The sequence below is a fragment of the Cynara cardunculus genome (assembly GCF_001531365.2).
Source record: "Cynara cardunculus var. scolymus isolate 2C chromosome LG 2, CcrdV1, whole genome shotgun sequence".
Classification (NCBI taxonomy): Eukaryota; Viridiplantae; Streptophyta; class Magnoliopsida; order Asterales; family Asteraceae; genus Cynara; species Cynara cardunculus.
The window spans coordinates 68,499,853-68,518,221 of record NC_037529.1 but is presented as its reverse complement, the minus strand read 5'-3'; the positions used below and the strand labels follow the sequence as shown (position 1 = coordinate 68,518,221).

General features: G+C 35.3%; 3 protein-coding genes across 7 annotated transcripts; 2 read left to right on the top strand and 1 right to left on the bottom strand.

Annotated features, from left to right (window-relative positions):
* The first annotated feature begins 2,295 nt into the window (after positions 1 to 2,295).
* Positions 2,296 to 3,870, top strand: LOC112506368 (FRIGIDA-like protein 2). Its single transcript, XM_025110374.1, has 3 exons — positions 2,296 to 3,010; positions 3,083 to 3,249; positions 3,335 to 3,870. Exons 1-3 carry the CDS (start codon positions 2,296 to 2,298, stop codon positions 3,746 to 3,748), a joined length of 1,296 nt encoding a protein of 431 aa, XP_024966142.1. The 3' UTR covers positions 3,749 to 3,870.
* A 2,493-nt stretch (positions 3,871 to 6,363) lies between these two features.
* Positions 6,364 to 12,904, top strand: LOC112507545 (probable WRKY transcription factor 20). Of its 3 annotated transcripts, XM_025112183.1 has the most exons (7): positions 6,364 to 6,565; positions 6,929 to 7,123; positions 9,884 to 10,400; positions 10,829 to 10,973; positions 11,059 to 11,217; positions 12,099 to 12,554; positions 12,651 to 12,904. In XM_025112183.1, the coding sequence occupies exons 1-6, from the start codon at positions 6,377 to 6,379 to the stop codon at positions 12,523 to 12,525; spliced, it is 1,632 nt and encodes a 543-aa protein (XP_024967951.1). In that variant the 5' UTR covers positions 6,364 to 6,376; the 3' UTR covers positions 12,526 to 12,554; positions 12,651 to 12,904. The 3 variants fall into 3 exon arrangements, with proteins under 3 accessions (XP_024967951.1, XP_024967952.1, XP_024967950.1); XM_025112184.1 differs by lacking the exon at positions 12,651 to 12,904 and having other exon boundaries at positions 10,841 to 10,973; positions 12,099 to 12,577; XM_025112182.1 differs by lacking the exon at positions 12,651 to 12,904 and having other exon boundaries at positions 12,099 to 12,577.
* Positions 12,905 to 13,398: 494 nt separating this feature from the next.
* LOC112506467 (scarecrow-like protein 21) lies at positions 13,399 to 15,993 on the bottom strand. 3 transcript variants are annotated; one of them, XM_025110537.1, is made up of 3 exons: positions 15,804 to 15,857; positions 15,497 to 15,582; positions 13,399 to 15,368 (listed from the first exon to the last, which is right to left on the bottom strand). In XM_025110537.1, the coding sequence occupies exon 3, from the start codon at positions 15,244 to 15,246 to the stop codon at positions 13,771 to 13,773; it is 1,476 nt and encodes a 491-aa protein (XP_024966305.1). In that variant the 5' UTR covers positions 15,247 to 15,368; positions 15,497 to 15,582; positions 15,804 to 15,857; the 3' UTR covers positions 13,399 to 13,770. The 3 variants fall into 3 exon arrangements, with proteins under 3 accessions (XP_024966305.1, XP_024966304.1, XP_024966303.1); XM_025110536.1 differs by lacking the exon at positions 15,497 to 15,582 and having other exon boundaries at positions 15,804 to 15,993; XM_025110535.1 differs by lacking the exon at positions 15,497 to 15,582 and having other exon boundaries at positions 13,399 to 15,284; positions 15,804 to 15,972.
* Between the last annotated feature and the right edge of the window lie 2,376 nt (positions 15,994 to 18,369).

Sequence of the window (18,369 nt, the reverse complement as noted above, 5' to 3'; positions counted from 1 at the left end):
ACTTGGGGGCCGTTTACTAAACGTTTACCCGAAAAGTGCTTACCGAGTAACTTTCCTTACCGGATGAACATGACAAGGGTCAAAAATCTTACCCAGTAAGAACAATGATAAGGGTGAAGAGACTTACTCGGTAAGTGAGGGTGACGACTCTTACCCGGGTAAGTGCTTACATGGTAAATTGTTGTATACGATACCATTTTGATGTACTATAATCTTTCCCAGTAAAATAAATTATAGTGTTGACTCCTAACGATAATCGCTTACCCGGTAAGCATTTAGGTAAACGACCCCTTAGAGAGATAAATTAAGTAGTTCTGATTGTTTTCTTATTAAACTCTGTATTGATTAAGCTGATCGTATGGATTTGGTTGTCTATATCAATATTAGTTGCCGTTTACCAAATGTTTGTTGGATAAGCGTTTTATCGACAGGAATCACCATCTTCACTTATTTAATCGGTAAATTTTCAGCTATAAAAAATGCTTATCGTATAAAGATTCACCAAAAAGTCACCATCATTACTCTCAATTTTTTCTAAGGGGCTATTTGGTTGGTTTTCCATTAGATCTTTAATGAATAAAGTTGTCTGTGTAAATTAATATGTTTGTATATTTGAGAAGGTTTTTGTTTGGGGAGACTTTTTTCATAAATAAAAGTAGCGTGTTTTTAACTAAGAGACGTAGGTTTGGAAAAAATTTGGTTTTCTGCATAAAACTCTCCATAAAAGCTTATCTGATAACCCACTTTTATATCATGAAGCCACTACCAAACAATATGTGAATCACGTTATTAAATGTGTGTTTGGTATGAAGACAAGATAAAACAAAACAAGACATAACAACTGTTCAACATTTGGGTAAGACATAACTTGATAGGACCAAAAAAAAAAGACCAATTTATCACAATGAGTTGTTTAAATATTTTGATTAATTATGTAATTTATTAAAGGAATCAGTCTAAAAAAACTCCAACAAACTTCTGATTTTGAATGATTAAGTCCTTAAACCATTTTTTTGAATGATAAATTAAATACATTCTTGTAACCTATAACAGGTTAACGTGATAAAATTTTGGGAAAAATCTAAAAAAACCCAACAATACTATATGATTTTGAATGATTAAGTCCCCATCTTTCTAACAAATAAATTCTTGAACATTTTTTGAACAATAAATTCTAGATTTTTTTTGAAGAAACAAAATCATGAACTTGATTTTGAACAAATAAATCCGGAAATGTTTTTTGAACAAAATCATGAACAAAAAAGTATATGCAATTCGTCTCACGGTCTTGTCGACAACAAAGTACAACGAACCAATTAAAAATCGGATAGTTTGTTGGGTTTGTTTAGACTTTTCCTAATTTTTTATCACATCAACTTGTTTTTACAGGTTTCAAGGATGTATTTAACCAGTTTTAGAAAGTTTAAGGGTTTTATCATTCAAAAGAATAGTTTGAGTACTTAATCTATACTATATTATAAAACATTTGACAAAAACTCTTAAAAACCATTTTTTATGCATGAAGTACTGTTTATTGATGCATATTAATTAAAATTCAAAATTACAAGTAGTTTTGCGTAAGTACAACTTATTAAAGCTTCATTTTTAAAATATTGTAACTAACTGCAGATAAACATAATCAAATACCAGATAAACATCTTATTTTAAATATAAAAAATCTAAAATATAATTAAGATAATCATTGAGTTCTAACAAAATGTTTAATTATTATCTTTATGAAAAAATATATTATTAAATCAAAAATAAATTACTTTGTTATTAAATCTAAACTAAATTATAAAAAAAAAATTGAATTAAAGAAGTTACAAAAAAAACGAGAACTATTAAAAAGTTAATTTGATACTAATATCGGTTTTTTTCTTCAAAATTTTATACTATCTTCAAATTTATATTTCATTTAAAAATAAAAACATTATTGCTTTTTCAAAACCACATAAATCATATTATATCGATAAAGACAAAAATATTAAAAGTAAACATTAAAATAAAGATTTATTTCGCTGCATTGCTCGAGTACTCTTTTAGTCAATCAAAATCAGATAGTTTATTGGGGTTTTTTTAAAACTTTTCTCTTTATTAAATTATAATAAAATAAATATTTTTTATAACGAAATATATCATTAGATTTTTTTTGTCAAGATGATTAAAAAATAAAAAGTTTGTATAATTTTCAATTTTTATTTTACACATTTTATATCTTATTTTTTATTATTAATATTTAATAAATTATATAAATCAATTGTTGTTGACGTTCATCACAAAAGGAGGTCTCTAATGGCGATGGAGTCATTGGGGGAAATCTCTGCTGCCATCAACCTAATCGAAATCAAGAAAGAAAACCTTCGGAAATCATTCCTCCACCTTCAATCCCAATCGTCGTCATCTGCTTTGAATCTCAATCTCAATTGGACCGATTTCGATTCCTATTTCACAACCATCTCTTCCTCCCTCCGCCACCGATTCCAGCTCCTCAATACCCTAAATCCATCATCCACCACCACATCCATACTCAAACATCTCTGTCGTAATTCCGATGGGATAGGGTTAAGACGGTATATCACTAACGCCGCCAATCGATCATTGCTGTTGGAACAACTCCCTGATGCTTATCTGTGCGCCCCTGATGCTCCGGCCATGGTTTTGGACGCAATGGCAGGGTTTTATTGCGGTAAAAGTCATGAATCGTGTTTGGTCAAGGGTGGTTGTACGATTATGTTGGAAGGATTAATGCGTATGAAGCTGGATATTAGGGTTGAAATGAAGAATAAAGCGATGAAGGTGGCGATGCAGTGGAATCGGAAGCGGCTGATTAGTTCTGGTAAAGCAAAAAGACTTGATGCATTTGGGTTTTTGCTTCTTGTGGCAGTTTATGGATTGATGGATGGATTTAGCATGGATGAGCTTATCGATTGCTTTGTGATCTTCGCTACTAGAAAACTACGCAAGTTTGATCTGTGTCGGAAGATGATTCCGGCGAATAAGATCGATGGTAAGAATTGATCATTCCTTTAAATTTCCATTGTTAAATGGGTATTTGATTTGTAGCTCCATATCTGTGCAGATCTGATTCAGGAACTCATTAATAGAGACATGGTAGTTGATGCTGTGAAATTCAGTATCGAATTTCAGAAAACCGACAGATTTTCACCCGGTCATCTCTTCGAGCAGCGTAAAGTAATGTCTACGAAGATTATGGAGGTGACCCGTAAGAACGGAAAGGATTATCAGGTTCGTTCGTCGTCCATTGTTTCAAACGTAAAGATTACCACTTCACCACTGATTCGAGCTACCTTTTTTCCAACTTTGTATGTAGAATAAGGTTATAGTGAAAGAAATCGAGGCGTTAAGGTCAATGATCAAATGCATTGATGAATATGGTCTAGAATCGGTGTATCCAAAGGATATTGTCGTTGATCTCGTGAAGAAACTAGAGAACGAGGCGGGTTTTGGAAAACGAGTGGCGGTTCACAGGAAGCAGCAGCAGCAACCACAGCCAAAGATGCGGAAATTAAACAACTTTCTTGAAGTTACTGCATCGACCATACCAACAAGTGGCTGTTCTCCGGCTGGGTGCACCCCCATGGCTCCATACGGTAACATTGGTTACGGTGGGCCTGGTGGGTCTCGGTCTTATCTTCCACAAGCACACCCTCCATCCGGATCAGGTTATATCGATAATTCGAACGAGTTGGCAGCCGAATATCGACCATCTTATTATCCTCACTGATCCTTGGTTGCAGATTGTGTTTAGTGCAGTAGATAGGAACAAGTTTTCATCTGGGATCTGTAAAAAAATCTTAAATTTTGATGGGTATTGTGTTTTAATTTGATTACATATTTGTAAATCAACAAGATCCCGACACCTGTTTCTTCTACAACTTTTTTTGGTTCATGGTTTATGGTTCATGTGTGAACAAGTATTCGATATTCATGGGAATTGTTCATGGTTCATATGTACTCATGGTTCATGAACACGTGCCTAAATTCATTATATGAACAAAAGAACGCATTATGCAGATTCCATATTTATGAACAAGTTTTTATAAATATTGAACCTATTATGAACGGATATTCTAATCACATGTCCATATATGTGAACACATACTATGCACACATAGTTCTCCACATTTATGAACACAGAGTTGATGATTTATTGGTACACGTAGTTCACTTTGTGCACCTATTTCTCCATATTCGTGAACACATTTCATTGGTAAAAATGATGATGATGATGATGGTCATCCATGTTTCTTCTTATACGATAACAAATCCTTAACAGTCATATGAAAAATAGAACCATTAATTTAGCTAGAATCATGGATTTGATTGTTTTGTAACAACATCTTAATTGGAATCTAGACAAAAAGATAAAATTACAGATCTACCCTTAAAATTGATTTCACGGTGAGAAATCAACATGTGTTAATAAAAGTTTGTGATTAGTCTAAATAGTTTGTATAATTAATACCTTCTTCATGGTTCACAAATGATCTTAGCACGTTCTCTCTCTCTCTATATATATACTAGTTATGTACCCGCGCAATGCGGCGGGAGCCATGAATTTTAACGATTTTGAAGTTTCACTGGTTTTATAAGATAAGATTTAACAATGATATAAGTTACACTTGGTCTTTACATATTAATACAATTTGAATAAATAAGAGTTATGGTTCCAACTACAGACTATCGATGAAAAAATTTGTATGACAGTTTAAAATCCAATATATTTAAAATCCAACATATTTAAAAGACTCCACAAATGTGTTCGATTTACATCAAGAGCAAAGAACCAAGAAACTTGAGTTTTAAGATAAACACTCAAAACTAATAAAAAAAAACTACAAATTTAACAGATCATAAATCATGAAAAGACAAAAAAAGATGGGTTTTAGAATGAAATTTCAACTGCTTAAGGTTGAATTAAATATATTAATACATGTATATATATATTTCAAAAAAACCCAAGAACATATTAATTCAGAACATATTATACAGTGCAATTTGGACGACCTAACCCCAAAATATATAGTATATATATAAATAAATAACTATAAAAGTATAAATCGTAAATATTAAAAATATTTTTCACATTATATATAATACATAATAATATAATTAAGTAAAAAATTATTCAATATTGGACTCATTTCGAAGGTATTAACGAGACGMTTATAATAGTGTAACTTGTTAAAATAAAAATGTATTGTTTAAACATGTTTTAATTGATATACAATTATGTATGTTAATTTGATAAAAGTTTAAAATGAAACATTTAAAAGTAAAGAACGTAAAGTGAATTAATTAACTAATTATAGAAGTATAAAGTGTAAAAAGTGAAAAAGTAATGAGGAAAGGAAGGGGTGAAAAAGTGAAAAAGTAGTATAAAGGGTATCTTGGTCATTTAGTATTTTAAGACTTTAAGACTTTTGCTAAATTTGCTTAATAAGATAGTATAGATATAATTGTTAATTTATATAATATTTTTAATCAATTTTTTACATGTTCCTTTAATAAGTATACAGTTATGGACTTTAATCCAGGATATCAAAGCCCATTAATCCATTATCCACTTTTTGGATTTAAACCAGATGAGGTTATGAACTTGGGCTATCACTAAAGGGTGTTTGGCCTTGCGGTAGATGAGTCTTTGTTTTTTAAAAGGTTCGGAGTAAATCTCATAAAAGGTTCGGAGTTTAAATCTCATAAAAGGTGAGGAGGGTGTATGAGTTTATTTGTCATATATAAATATTAAATACTTAAAAAAACTTGGGCCATCTTCCCCTGTGTAAAATGAAAGTTTAAGATGATTTCAATTTTTAGATATAACCTATGTTTTACGATTTCAAACTTCAATCCCCTTATTTTCACTTCAATCGATGCCCTATCAATTGTCATTTTTTATTGTTTGGACTAGCGTCACTAATTTTATAATTAAAGGAGTGTTTGAGATTGTTTATAAAAACAACTTATTGATTTATTTCAGTATGACATCAATAATAAGCACTTTTGAATGTTTGGATAAATAGCTTATACTGGTACCAAACTGGTAATAAAGAATTTTTGAAGAAGTTAGACCCTTTTAACTTATGATAAGTTGGTAAAGACTTTTGTAAAAAAACATAAGTCGTTTCAAATATGTAATCCCAAACACCCCTTAAACTTTAATGTTATAATTATTGGATTGTAAGCATTAATCACCTTCGTATAAAAAAAGAAAATAAAAAGAAATAATTCGGTGCATAAATTTGAACATTTATTCGCCGTTGAAGTGAAATGTCCAAAAACACCTTTCCCTTCCCTCTGAAAGCTTCTGTTGCTACTCTCTTCTTTGACCTAAAATCGGATCGTTGCTTTCATGGAAGACCAAAATACTAGTCGCTCCTCCACCGGCGGTGGTGGTGGCGGTGGCGGTGGCGGTGGCGCTAGGTATAAGCTCATGTCACCTGCTAAACTCCCAATTTCAAGGTCCACCTGCATCACCATTCCTCCAGGTCTCAGCCCTACCTCCTTCCTCGAATCCCCCGTCCTCCTCACCAACATTAAGGTAAAATCTCGAATGGATCCTCACTTCCCGACCCGATTCTACCGGATCTTCTTTTTCTACAATACGAAATACGCTGAAATCATCATGGATAGCTACTTTTACTCATGAATGAAATCAGCTGTTTCTCTATGAATCTTCTAGATTATGTTTTTGTTCATTATCTGTAAGATTTCATTGTTGTTTTCCCCCTTTTTCTTATTGTTTGCTTAGGGCAATTTCTAGATTCCTGAATGAATCAAAGTTGTGCTAAATTTGTACCATTTTAATCCCATTTCAAAAATAGGGGATTCTGCGAATCGATCAAATGCAACTGCAAACACTGGTTCATGATCAGTTTGATATTTCTACTTTTTTTTTTTGTAGGCAGAGCCATCTCCGACCACTGGTTCTTTCTTTAAGCCTCAACGGATGCAAGGATCGATCTGCTCTGCAGCTTTCTCATTAAATGCCAACTGTTCCATGGCCAAGTCCTTAAATGACAGTGAATCTAGCTTCTTTGAGTTCAAACCACACACTATGTCTGCTTCAGTTTCAGGGTTTTCATCTGCTGGACTTCAGGTATGGCCCTATTGAATTATTGAACGTACTTGCCTTTTTTTTATGGCAGGCATTGCATATGAAACTTGGGGGCTGTTTGGTTGGTTTTCCATTAGGGGTTGTTTGGTTGGTTTTCCTTTTAAGTCCTGTATGGATAAAACTATCTATGTAGATTGAGAAATGCTTTTGTTTGGGAGGGGTTTTCATAGATAGAATGAGTGTGTTTTTATATTGGGAGAGGCAAGTTTAGAAAAAACTTGGCTTTCTACATAAAGCTCTCCCCTGGAAGATTGCTGAATAAAACACATCTGATATAATTTAGCCACTACTAAAGAGTCATGTATAGCTGTCTGAATAAGTTGTGACTCTCATTAAGCTCATTAAACTGCTAACAAGCAGGCCCTAAAGTCCTTTATGGATAAAGCTGTATGTGTGGATTAATCTATCTGTATAGATTGGGAAGGTTTTTTTCATAGATAGAAGAAGCATGTTCTTTAATTGGGATAGGTAGGTTTGGAAAAAACTTTGCTTTCTGCATAAAGCTCTCCCTTGAAAGCTTACTTAACAAGTCACTTTCTATTTCGTTAAGCCACTACCAAACAGTCATGTGTAGCTGACTGGATAAGTTGTGAGTCCCGTTAAGCTGCAAACAGGCCCTTGATGTAACATCTTTTCATGATGTAACCATCTTGCTCTTTGCATGGACCTACCTCATGGCTAGTTTCTAAGAAATTATTATGAGGATGTCCTTTCCATATAGCTGTTTATTTGTGTCCTAGAGGATGAGGTACTTACAGGATTGAGCAGTAGCCATTTATAGCAAAAGTATGCCAGATCTCTTAATGAGGTCTAGTCATGGTTGTCAACTGTTGAATTTTATTGTGGATCATCAACATTCAACACAGGCGTTGTAAATGAAATAACTGATTTCCAAGATTTCTTAGAGATAATGCCCAAAGAAGCACGGAAATAAATCTGTGGGACAATGAAATGCGTTATAACAAGTACATGAAGTTGTAATATGGTGATCGTTGACATGACCATGTAATCGAAAAACATTATTTATAGTTTTTGTTTCTGATCCTTTCTGGTTATGTCATCTGTAGCTTTCTTTTGTTACGGATTCTTTTGTGTTAATCATTCCATGAGTTATATCAAAGCTGTTTTATCCATCCATCAAAAATGCAGAAGTAATAATCTTTTTTCCTTTATCTTCAATTCTTCATTTTTTCTTCTTCTATATTGTGTAATATTTTTGTTTGAGACCGTTTTCTCATAGATGGAAGGAACAAGTTTTTTAATTGGGAGGGGTAGGTTTGGAAAACACTTGGCTTTCTCCATAAAACTCTCCCTAGAAGCTTACTAAATAAGCAACTTTCTATATCATTAAGCCACTACCAAACAGTCATGTATAGTTGTTCGAATAAGCTGTGAGTCCCATTAAGCTCATTAAAACAGACACTTATTCTTCAACTTATACACGGGGATGATAACATAAATGGTCTATAGATCAAGTTAACAAGCCCCCTTGTAGGACACACATAGGTTGAGTTGCATTGGGTTGCCCGGGTTGAAACTCAACTACTTTCAGAAGATGGTTAAATGAAGACCTGAAAAAACAAGAAAATCAAGTATTCGTAGTTAGTATTTAACCACGTAAAATATTATAATCATTTAAATATAAGTCTTAACATAAGTCCCCGAGATAGATATTACACTCTTCCATAAAGATAGAGAGTCTCATTCAGAATACCGATAGACAAAATATTCAAACCAAAAAAATTCTAGGCCGGCCTAGTTGGGTTGGGCTGATTTGGACCTAACCTATTCTCAACCTACTATCTTGGCCGTAGGCTTTAGCCAGGTATTGGGCTTTGGCCTGGTGAGGGTTGGACTATCAGCCCATTTTTTGGGTTGGGTTGGGCTTATGTGCAGCCCTATCCCCTTCATGGAAGAAAAGAGAAATGGGAACAAAAGATGTTCTAGACAACAAAAGGACCTATTATATGATTTTGGAAATTTAGAACCAAACCAAATGGACCAAGAATTCTCACTCGGAAGTAGGATTTGGGGAGAGTACGATGTACGCAGACCATACCTCCACCTCTTGGGGTATAGAGGCATGATTTTGGTCTGATTCCATTAATATGGAAGTAATGCATCAAATATATTACTACAAATGTTACATGGTCTGGAGTCTGGTCCTGATCATTGCTAAAGTAGGTAGAGTAGTGCAGTCTATTAAGGGTGCGTTTGGTACCCAGACACGACAGAACAGATGTTCAATGTTTGGTAAGACAAGACTGGTAAAATGACCAATTTACCCAGTGAGTTTTTTATATCTTTTCTATATTTTGATTAATTTATGTAATTTATTAAATTATAATAAAATAAATATTTTTGTAACAAAATATATACGACTAAAATGACACCAAATTATGAAGTTTATTAATTTCCAATTTTAGTTTTATGCCTTTTCTATATTATTTTTTTATCATTAATATTTAAGAAATTACATAAATTAACCAAAATATGGGAAACGTATAAAAATAATATTCTTAGGACAGTGAAGTGAAAGTTTAAAGAGGATAAAATACAATAAATAAAATTTAAAGAACGGATAAAATGTTAGGAGGAACAAGTATTTGATGTTTTAGAAGAGAACGGTTGAAATGTCTTAGAAGAGAATTAGGTTCTGTCATGTACAGCATACTTTACGCACCCTAATAGAATTCTATGTTCTCCTTCATGCCTAAATTTATAATACTGGATACATGAAAGGTTACTGCAGGTTTTGACTTCCAAAGAAATGAACCGAGTGAAAAAAACCAAAACCAAAATGAGTATCGATCGTATTCATCACCATCCTCAGCTAGTTGTGAGAATGCAGCACCAAACGAACAAAATCTTGCTGCGCCTATATATACGCTTATCGAGGAAACAAATGGGCTGGAGGTGCCTAAGTCGGTTCATCTGTCAGACTCCGGTCATAAGGATTCCGGACCTTTGGTGGTTCCAGTTGACAGGTCCTTGGAAGATGGATATAATTGGCGAAAGTATGGTCAGAAAGTCGTGAAAGGGAGCGAATTCCCTAGAAGCTATTACAAATGTACCCATCCCAACTGTGAAGTGAAAAAGATTTTTGAACGTTCTTATACTGGAAAAATAACGGAGATTGTATATAAGGGTACACATGATCATCCCAAACCTCAACCTAGTCGTCGGCTTACTCCTGGTGCTCTTACATCAATACAGGAGGATAACACTGATAAAGTATCATCTATAACTGGTCAAGCAGGTAACAACACGCTTTTTCAGGGAAATTGACTGAAATAGTCAATCCCGTCAATGGGTTTCACTTTTTAGCCACTTTTGTACCTCATTTCGACTTAGTCGTTTCTCACGCATATGGGTAAGGTTTGGCTATTTAGTGAAATTGGGTCCTGACAAGTCTATAAAGTGAAGAGTTGGGTGGATTGGCTATTTTTGTCAATTTCCCTTATTATGCACAACTTTTTTCACTGAAAAGCAAACCTTATGCATATGCATAAGAAACGGCTAAAAGTCGAAATGAGGTACAAAAGTGGCTAAAAAGTGAAACCCCTTGATGGGATTGGCTATTCCAGTCAATTTCCCGTTTTTTCATGCTCTCCTCTCTTCTTACAATGCATGTTTTGCTTTTCATTACATATTTACATCTGCTGTGTTTGTTCTTAATTGTTGAAGGTTTCTCTGCAGATAATTGCCCGACTCCCAACTCTGAGACAAGTGGAACTCCCGTGCCTTCTCCTGACCATGTGGATCGAGCAGAAGCACAATTGAATAACACCAATGATGAGGTTGATGACGATGATCCATATTCAAAAAGGAGGTAATGAAGTTAAAAAGAAACCTTATATTGTAATTATATTGGTGATATAGAAATTCTTATTGAGTGATATCTTTGATGTAATAAGGCGAACGGATTTTGGTACCCTTGAGGTGACGCCTGTGGTTAAGCCTATCCGTGAGCCACGCGTGGTTGTCCAAACTATAAGTGAGGTTGACATACTGGATGATGGATATCGTTGGCGTAAATATGGCCAAAAAGTGGTGCGAGGCAATCCTAATCCCAGGTATGCATCCATCTTAACGGTCAAATAGATAGCAATAAGCACTGCATATTTCAGGTATCATGAGCAAGAATAAAAATATTTCTAGGTGATCTTGTTCAACTTTAGTATGGGGGCTCTTTGGTTGATTTTCCATTAAGTCCTGTATATGTAAAGTTGTGTGTGGATTAATCTGTCTATATAGATAATAACACATGGATTGTTTGGTTGGTTTTCAGTAAGTCCTGCATCGATAAAGCTGTTTGTGTGGATTAATTTGTCTGTATAGATTTGGAAGGTTTTCGTTTAGGCGGGTTTTTTTATAGATAGAAGGTGTGTTTTTTTTAATTGGGGGCAGATTTGGGAAAAACTTGGCTTTTTGCATAAAGTTTTCCCCAAAGAAGCTTACTGAATAAGCCACTTCCTGTATCATTAAGCCATTACCAAATACTCATGTATAGCTGACGGAATAAGTTGCAAGTCCCATTAAGCTTAGATTTTTGTTGAGGAGGGTTTTTTCATAGATAGGAGGTGCGTGTTTTTTAATTGGGGACAGATTTGGAAAAAAACTTGGCTTTCTTCATAATTTGGAAAAAAACTTGGCTTTCTTCATAAATTTTCCCCTAGAAGCTTACTGAATAAGCCACTTTCTATATTATTAAGCCACCACCAAACAGTCGTGTATAGCTGACCGCATAAGCTGTGAGTCCCATTAAGCTCATTAAAAACTGCTAACAAACATGTTCCAAGTTCCCTTTGATCTAATGGTCTCACTGGATCTCTATTACCTTTGGGCTTTAGGGTCAAGTCTAATTAAAGACATTACTGTATCAAATTGTTAACCATTTCAAACACTATTTTCATTTGTAGTTTAATGTTCGATTACACATTCACACTTTATGCAGGAGTTACTATAAGTGCACAAGTGTCGGATGCCCTGTCAGAAAACACGTAGAAAGGGCATCCCACGACCCTAAAGCAGTCATTACAACATATGAAGGAAAACACGATCACGACGTGCCTACTGCAAGAAACGGCAGCCATGATGGTGCAGGTTCAGCAGCCGGGAATGGGAATCTAAGAACTAGATCGGATGACAATGGTGCTGTATGCCTTGATCTTGTAGTTGGCAATAGCTTATCTGAACAGCCACAATGTCTGAATTCAGATTACAATAAAGCTCAATTGGCATGCTATGGTGGTGTTAATGGTAACATGCATGTCTATCGATCTAGGGAGAATGACGTTGAAGCCCATACCTACGATATTTCAAATCTAAACCGTTCTAATTCATATCCCCAACACCTTGGGAGCGTACTCTTGGGACCGTAACAGTTGTATCAAGAAATTGATAAAAACATGTATTTGTTCCATTTATTCTTTCAATGGCTCTTTCTAAAGGTTCTGTTAGGTTCTGTTAATTGGTGTTTGACTGTTTGTAACCTGTGGCTGTGTAGGCAATGGGAAATGGAGCTCTTAACCATTAAGTGGCTTTCCAGCAGAACACATCTACATATCAATCTATGTATATATTCTTGTTGTATTGTAGAAGTTAAGTGGTGGTTTTGTCACTGAGGGCTGTTTGGTTTTTTCATCAAGTGTTGTATGGATAAAATTGTTTGTGTGGATTAACCTGTTTGTATAAATTGGAAAGATTTTGTTTGGGAGAGTTTTTTTATAGATGAAATGAGCATGTTCTTTAATTCAAAAAGACAAGTTTGGGAAAAACTTAGCTTTTTGTATAAAGTTCCACCATATAAGCTTATTGAATAAATTATTTTTTATATCATTAAGCCACTACTAATCGAATAGGTTGAGTCCCATTAAGCTCATTAAGCTACTAATAAACATACTCTAAGTCTTGTATAAATAAAGTTGTATGTGTTGATCAATTTTGTATTGATTGTAAAGGTTTTTGTTTGAGATGATATTTTCATAAATGAAAGGAACATGTTTTTTAATTAAGGGGTAGATTTGGAAAAAAAAATGGTTTTCTACACAAATCTCCCCCTTACTCTTAAAAAGCTTACTGAATAATTCTATAATACTAAGCGACTACCAAACATTCACCGACCGATAAGTTGCGAGTCCTATCAAACTCATTAAGCTGCTAACAAACAAACATTTATCATGTCATCTAGATATGATTGTACCATAATTCAGGCTATGATGTAATCCATCATTCTAATATCTGAAAGTTCTCAATCACTGCAAGAAATGAGCCTTTTATTACCACATAATGTAATTTTACAGTGCAGATATAGTAAGATGAAATTTGACTACAAGACATATTACACATTGTTTACAGAATAAGGTTGGGTTTTCACGAGAATGGAAGTTGTGTGGTGAGAAGGGTAAAAAACGATCTCCACCCTTGAATCAAACCCAATTAAAGATCAACAATAATGAGATGCACCGAGATGCACTGGATCAGTTTCCGTATCAAGCACAATCATGGGTGAGGATGAGATCCCTTTTTACGCTTCACACCTTAACTCCAATTCTCACACGATACTTCGTCTTACAGCATATTAGATCTAAAAGTTACCGACTTTGGGTGGTGGGCTGTAAATTCATTCATTTCCATGCACAGGATGAGACCAAATCTCGGTTCATCCATCCAAGAAACAGAGCCCCATCTCGTTCTTGGAGTCTATATCTATCGCAGTAGTTCTCGAGCAGCGTCTTAATGGTGGCATTCACGTACGAGCTTAGAGGGTACGGACTGAATCCAGCCATTCTAAACCGCGTCTTCCACTTCCCAAGAAGCTCATGTCTTTCCTCCCTTTCGGTCCCTTCACACGCTATTATATTAACTATCTCACCAGCTAGACAATGTTTCTCGATATTGATTCGCTCTCTATGATCCCTTTCTAGAGTCGCATCAATCGATTCGAACATAGCTGAATAGTAGCTGAACGCCTCTTGAAACCTGTGAAAGAATAGTGCTGTGTTCACATTGGCTTCTTGTTCCACAAGAGTCACAACTTTTGGAGACAGACTCTTGATCAGCCTCAACAATCTGTCCCTATGATTCCGGGGATCCACACTCTCATCTGGCATATGATGCAGCACAAACGCGCAATTAACAGCCAACGCCTCCCCTGGCCGAACCCCAAGATGTTCAATCTGAATGTCGGAACCAGAAACAGGCACACCATGGAATTCAAAGGGAACTTTACAAGATTCAGCTAGCATCTCTAGTCTCCGCCCAACGATATTCAGCCCTCCACCTCTAGCGTAATTGTTTCTGGGATCATCGATACCAGTGATGCGTAGCTTCGGGGGCCCACCAGGCCGAGCCGCAAGAGCCTGGATGAGAGTTACCCATTGACCGCCCTGTGCTATCTGGAAATCGACTATATGGATTCTATCTTCGTTTTTTGTGGCTTCAGCAATGGCTCCATTTGCCGACAAGTAACCAAACTTGAAATAGGGACAGGCTTCATAGAGCAAAAGCATATAAGATAGAAGCTCACCACTAGTTGGCTCTTTGCACTTTAGGGTTTTGTAGATAATGCTACCTGATTCATATATTCTTGCTGCAAGCCCTTCCAACATGTAAGCTCCTAATCTCTGTGCAGGCTCACCGGATACCGACACCAATGGACGTGCCATTGATATAAGCTGTTCCTGTTCAGCAGTTGTTAACTTGTTTTCAGCTATGGCTTTAGCACAAGCAAGAAGGGCTTGTTTCAGGTCTCCTCTAGAAGTCAACTCTTCCATTATTCTAAATTCATCGTTTTCTTGATTTATATCCTCCGGTCCATACCCATCCCACGAAGATGAAACATCAAACTCTTCAAAATCTTGATCGCTTCCCAACATAGCCGCTTCTAATTCTCTCAGCCTCAACTCCAACTCATCCACATTGCCTGCAGCCGGATTTATGTGAGAGGTGTAAGTCTGATCAGGGGAATGATACAGGCCTGGTTGGAACGAGTGAGAATCTTGAAGCGAAACGGGACTGCCACTTGGGGAGAAACCAACTGAAGAAGATGAATTGTCAGCAGTCTCTAGCGTATGAACAGAAAACCGTAGATTCTGATCCATGGTGTTGATTAGGGTTAGTAATAAGGCTGGTTGGATGCCTGCATAATGCTTACTGATCAGTTTATGATTTAGGAAAACAGTAGCTCCAGAATCCAGCTATTCAGATGTGAATCGATTCATAACTGCACAGAAGTGGAGAAGGTCACCATGAGTCAATAATTAACATCCAATTTGTAGGGTTTTCTTCTAATTTAGGTACAGAAAGGCAGATCACTAGACAATAAGAACATCATAACGCTATTGACCTAACCTAAATGCTTAATCAGAAATCGATCAAAACTGGTAAACATCAATTCAATCAGGATCTTGTAGACAACAACCACTGCCAAAAAAAACCTATAGGCATCAAAAAATCAAAATTCAAACCGAGACTACTTAAAACTGTAAACCGAAACCCTAATTAGGAAATTTAACATACGTGAAGAAGAAATTGAAATACTCCTATTTTGTAGAAGCTAAACGACTCATTTGGCCATGAATCCCTAATTACAAAAAGGTGTTGAAACTTAGATCATTAAGTCGACGAAATATTGAACTGTGAACTGAGAAATGATTACCTTTTGTTGCTGAAAGTTGAGATGGAAGTGATCGACAACATAATCCGAAAGATGAAGGTATATATATAGGCATCAATGGAGGTCAGCTAACGCGGTGTATGTGAGTATGCATCTTGAGACTGGAGTGGAAGAAGGAAGGAAGGAAGGTTGGTTCTGCATCCACGGTCCACGCAGTGAAGACGAGAGCAAGCATGTGGTTCAGAGAACCACTACCTTTTTAAAATTATGAGTAAATTACAGGTTTAGTCCTTATTATCTTTAGATTTTATGGTTTTGGTCCCTATAATTCATTTATTTCCAAAAAGAACCCTCCTATGGTACCAAATGTGAATGGTTGTTTTGTCATGTCATATCATGTTTTGTAATGTCCTTTTTGGATAACAAATGCAACTTTAAAAAACATCACACAAGGCCAAAGGGGTTACCTAACACGGTCCTCCACAATTAACCCCCCTTTCTTGTTGGGCTCTGTCTTTAATCATTTTGCTTCAACGTTCTTACCGTTCGATTCAGGTTTCGTGTTTTAATCCATGGTAAAGGTATGTTCTTGTTCTTCTTCTTTTCTTTTCTGTTGTCCTATCGCCATACTTTTGCATATGTATTTGCATCTCCATCATTGTTTTGTGCATTTGCAACGTGGAGTGGTCCATCTGGGTTGAAGATGAAGATGACTTGAACCTTGAAAATCGTTGAGGAATCAAGCTTAATCTTAGCAGAGAGAAGCAGGGGGGGGGGGTTACTGGTTGAATGACTTAGGTTTGATTCAGAGTTTAGGGTTTTTATTTTTGGGATCCTCTCTTAATTTAGGGTTTTAATCTTACATTCTTTTGTATCACAATTTTTTCCAATGACTTTGTATACATCTGTTGTTTATGTTCATATGTTGGTGAGATTGTTTTTATGTTCATATATTATATACGTCAAATGAAACAAATAAACTCACACACACTCTTCACTATTGGTGAGGTTTGAACTTCTGACCTCCTAGGAGGCAAGATGCTCAGATATCGCTAGGCCAAAAGCCCTTAGGTTTGATGTTCATATGTTCTTGATGATATTGTTTTTGTTTTATGATTCTACAATTTCATTTAGGATTTTCATATGTTCTTGACATGTATGGAATCAATTTTGTTATCTTTTAACAAGGAACCTGTTAAAAGGACCATTTTTGCACCTCATCTAATGGGCATGTGACTAGGGGTGTTCATAGGTTAGGTTGATCAGGTTAAAGACATTTGAACAACTCAACCTAATGCTTATGGTTTGAAAAATCTTAACCCAGCCCAAACCAAAGTGCAACCCAACCGAACCCAAACCGTATAGGTTAGTCGGGTTGATACTTTGATACATTAAAATATTTTTCTATCATTGAATATGTTATTTCTCTATTCATAATTTCTTTGTTGTCATCAACCATTTGATACAATTTATCCACTCTTCTTACGTATATCACATTCAGTTAATTTTTTCAATTTACATATATATGTTCACAGTTACTGAACATATATATAATGAGTTATATAGATATGTGAATAGATTGAAAGTATATGTATATGAAGAGCATACGTGGTAGTGTAATTATCTAATGTATATATTAATATAAATTCAACAATCATATTAAATCCAAGAAATAAATTGATATCGGATTCATCGGGTTGGGTTGGGTTCAAATAATATCCACCCAATACCTACGTTTTGAAAATTTTACAACTCGATTAGACATCGGGTTGTTTCGGATTGGGTTTTTGAATACCCCTACATGTGACTACGACTAATAGACAAGATTTGACAGAGTTAGTGGACATGAATCAAAACCAAGTGAAAATGTATAACATACGATTTTTCTGGTAATAAACAAGTTGTAGGGACCAAAACCAACAAAATCAAATAACTACAAGGACCAAGTTCATAATTTACTCTAAAGTTAGAATTAAAATACAAGTATTGCACTTGCATTTGCATGTGGTTAGTGGTCTAAAATATATTATATGCTTTCTTTGTTATTCTTTGGAGATGCTTCTTGTCGATTTTGTTTAATCTCTTTCTATTTTTATATACTTGTTTCGATATGTGATATACAGTCTTTTAAGTTATCTAGAATACGAGACATTGGCTGACGTTTTATGACCAGGGTCAAGAGGGTCGTATCCCTGGTGGTGGTCCCACTGATAAAAGTGTCAGGTGATTTGTCACTACAGTTTTCAGGTGGTTGTTGGTGATGGTTTATCAGTGGCTGTAACAAAAATACCTCAACTAGTGTTTCCATTTGATTAGGTCATAAACTGATGGATTACCTACTGATGTGGATCAACTGGTGGGTTTATCTCTGACCAGTAAGGGGGGTATTTAACTCTAATGAGTTAGTACACAATTGATTATGATTCTCTAGATTTAAAAGATTCCAATTTCCGTCAAAACCGAGACTGTATCATCGAGTTAATTTTGTGATACCCTGATAGATTTAAACTGAAACATAACTTAAGAAAAATGAGCTCTACACGGTTTCAAGTTTATCCAAGTGATTACATATTGTTTCTCTCGATACACGAAAATTCCACCGACATAC

Bases quoted from the DNA above. Each gene is read 5' to 3' on its own strand.
- LOC112506368 (XM_025110374.1), top strand. From the start codon at position 2,296: ATGGCGATGGAGTCATTGGGGGAAATCTCTGCTGCCATCAACCTAATC. The intron at 3,011-3,082 runs GTAAGAATTGAT...ATATCTGTGCAG, and splicing joins TCCGGCGAATAAGATCGATG to ATCTGATTCAGGAACTCATT. The intron at 3,250-3,334 runs GTTCGTTCGTCG...CTTTGTATGTAG, and splicing joins AGAACGGAAAGGATTATCAG to AATAAGGTTATAGTGAAAGA.
- LOC112506467 (XM_025110535.1), bottom strand. From the start codon at position 15,876: ATGCCTATATATATACCTTCATCTTTCGGATTATGTTGTCGATCACTT. The intron at 15,285-15,803 runs GTAATCATTTCT...AGCATTATGCAG, and splicing joins TCAACTTTCAGCAACAAAAG to GCATCCAACCAGCCTTATTA.
- LOC112507545 (XM_025112183.1), top strand. From the start codon at position 6,377: ATGGAAGACCAAAATACTAGTCGCTCCTCCACCGGCGGTGGTGGTGGC. The intron at 7,124-9,883 runs GTATGGCCCTAT...GATACATGAAAG, and splicing joins TTTCATCTGCTGGACTTCAG to GTTACTGCAGGTTTTGACTT. The intron at 11,218-12,098 runs GTATGCATCCAT...CACTTTATGCAG, and splicing joins CGAGGCAATCCTAATCCCAG to GAGTTACTATAAGTGCACAA.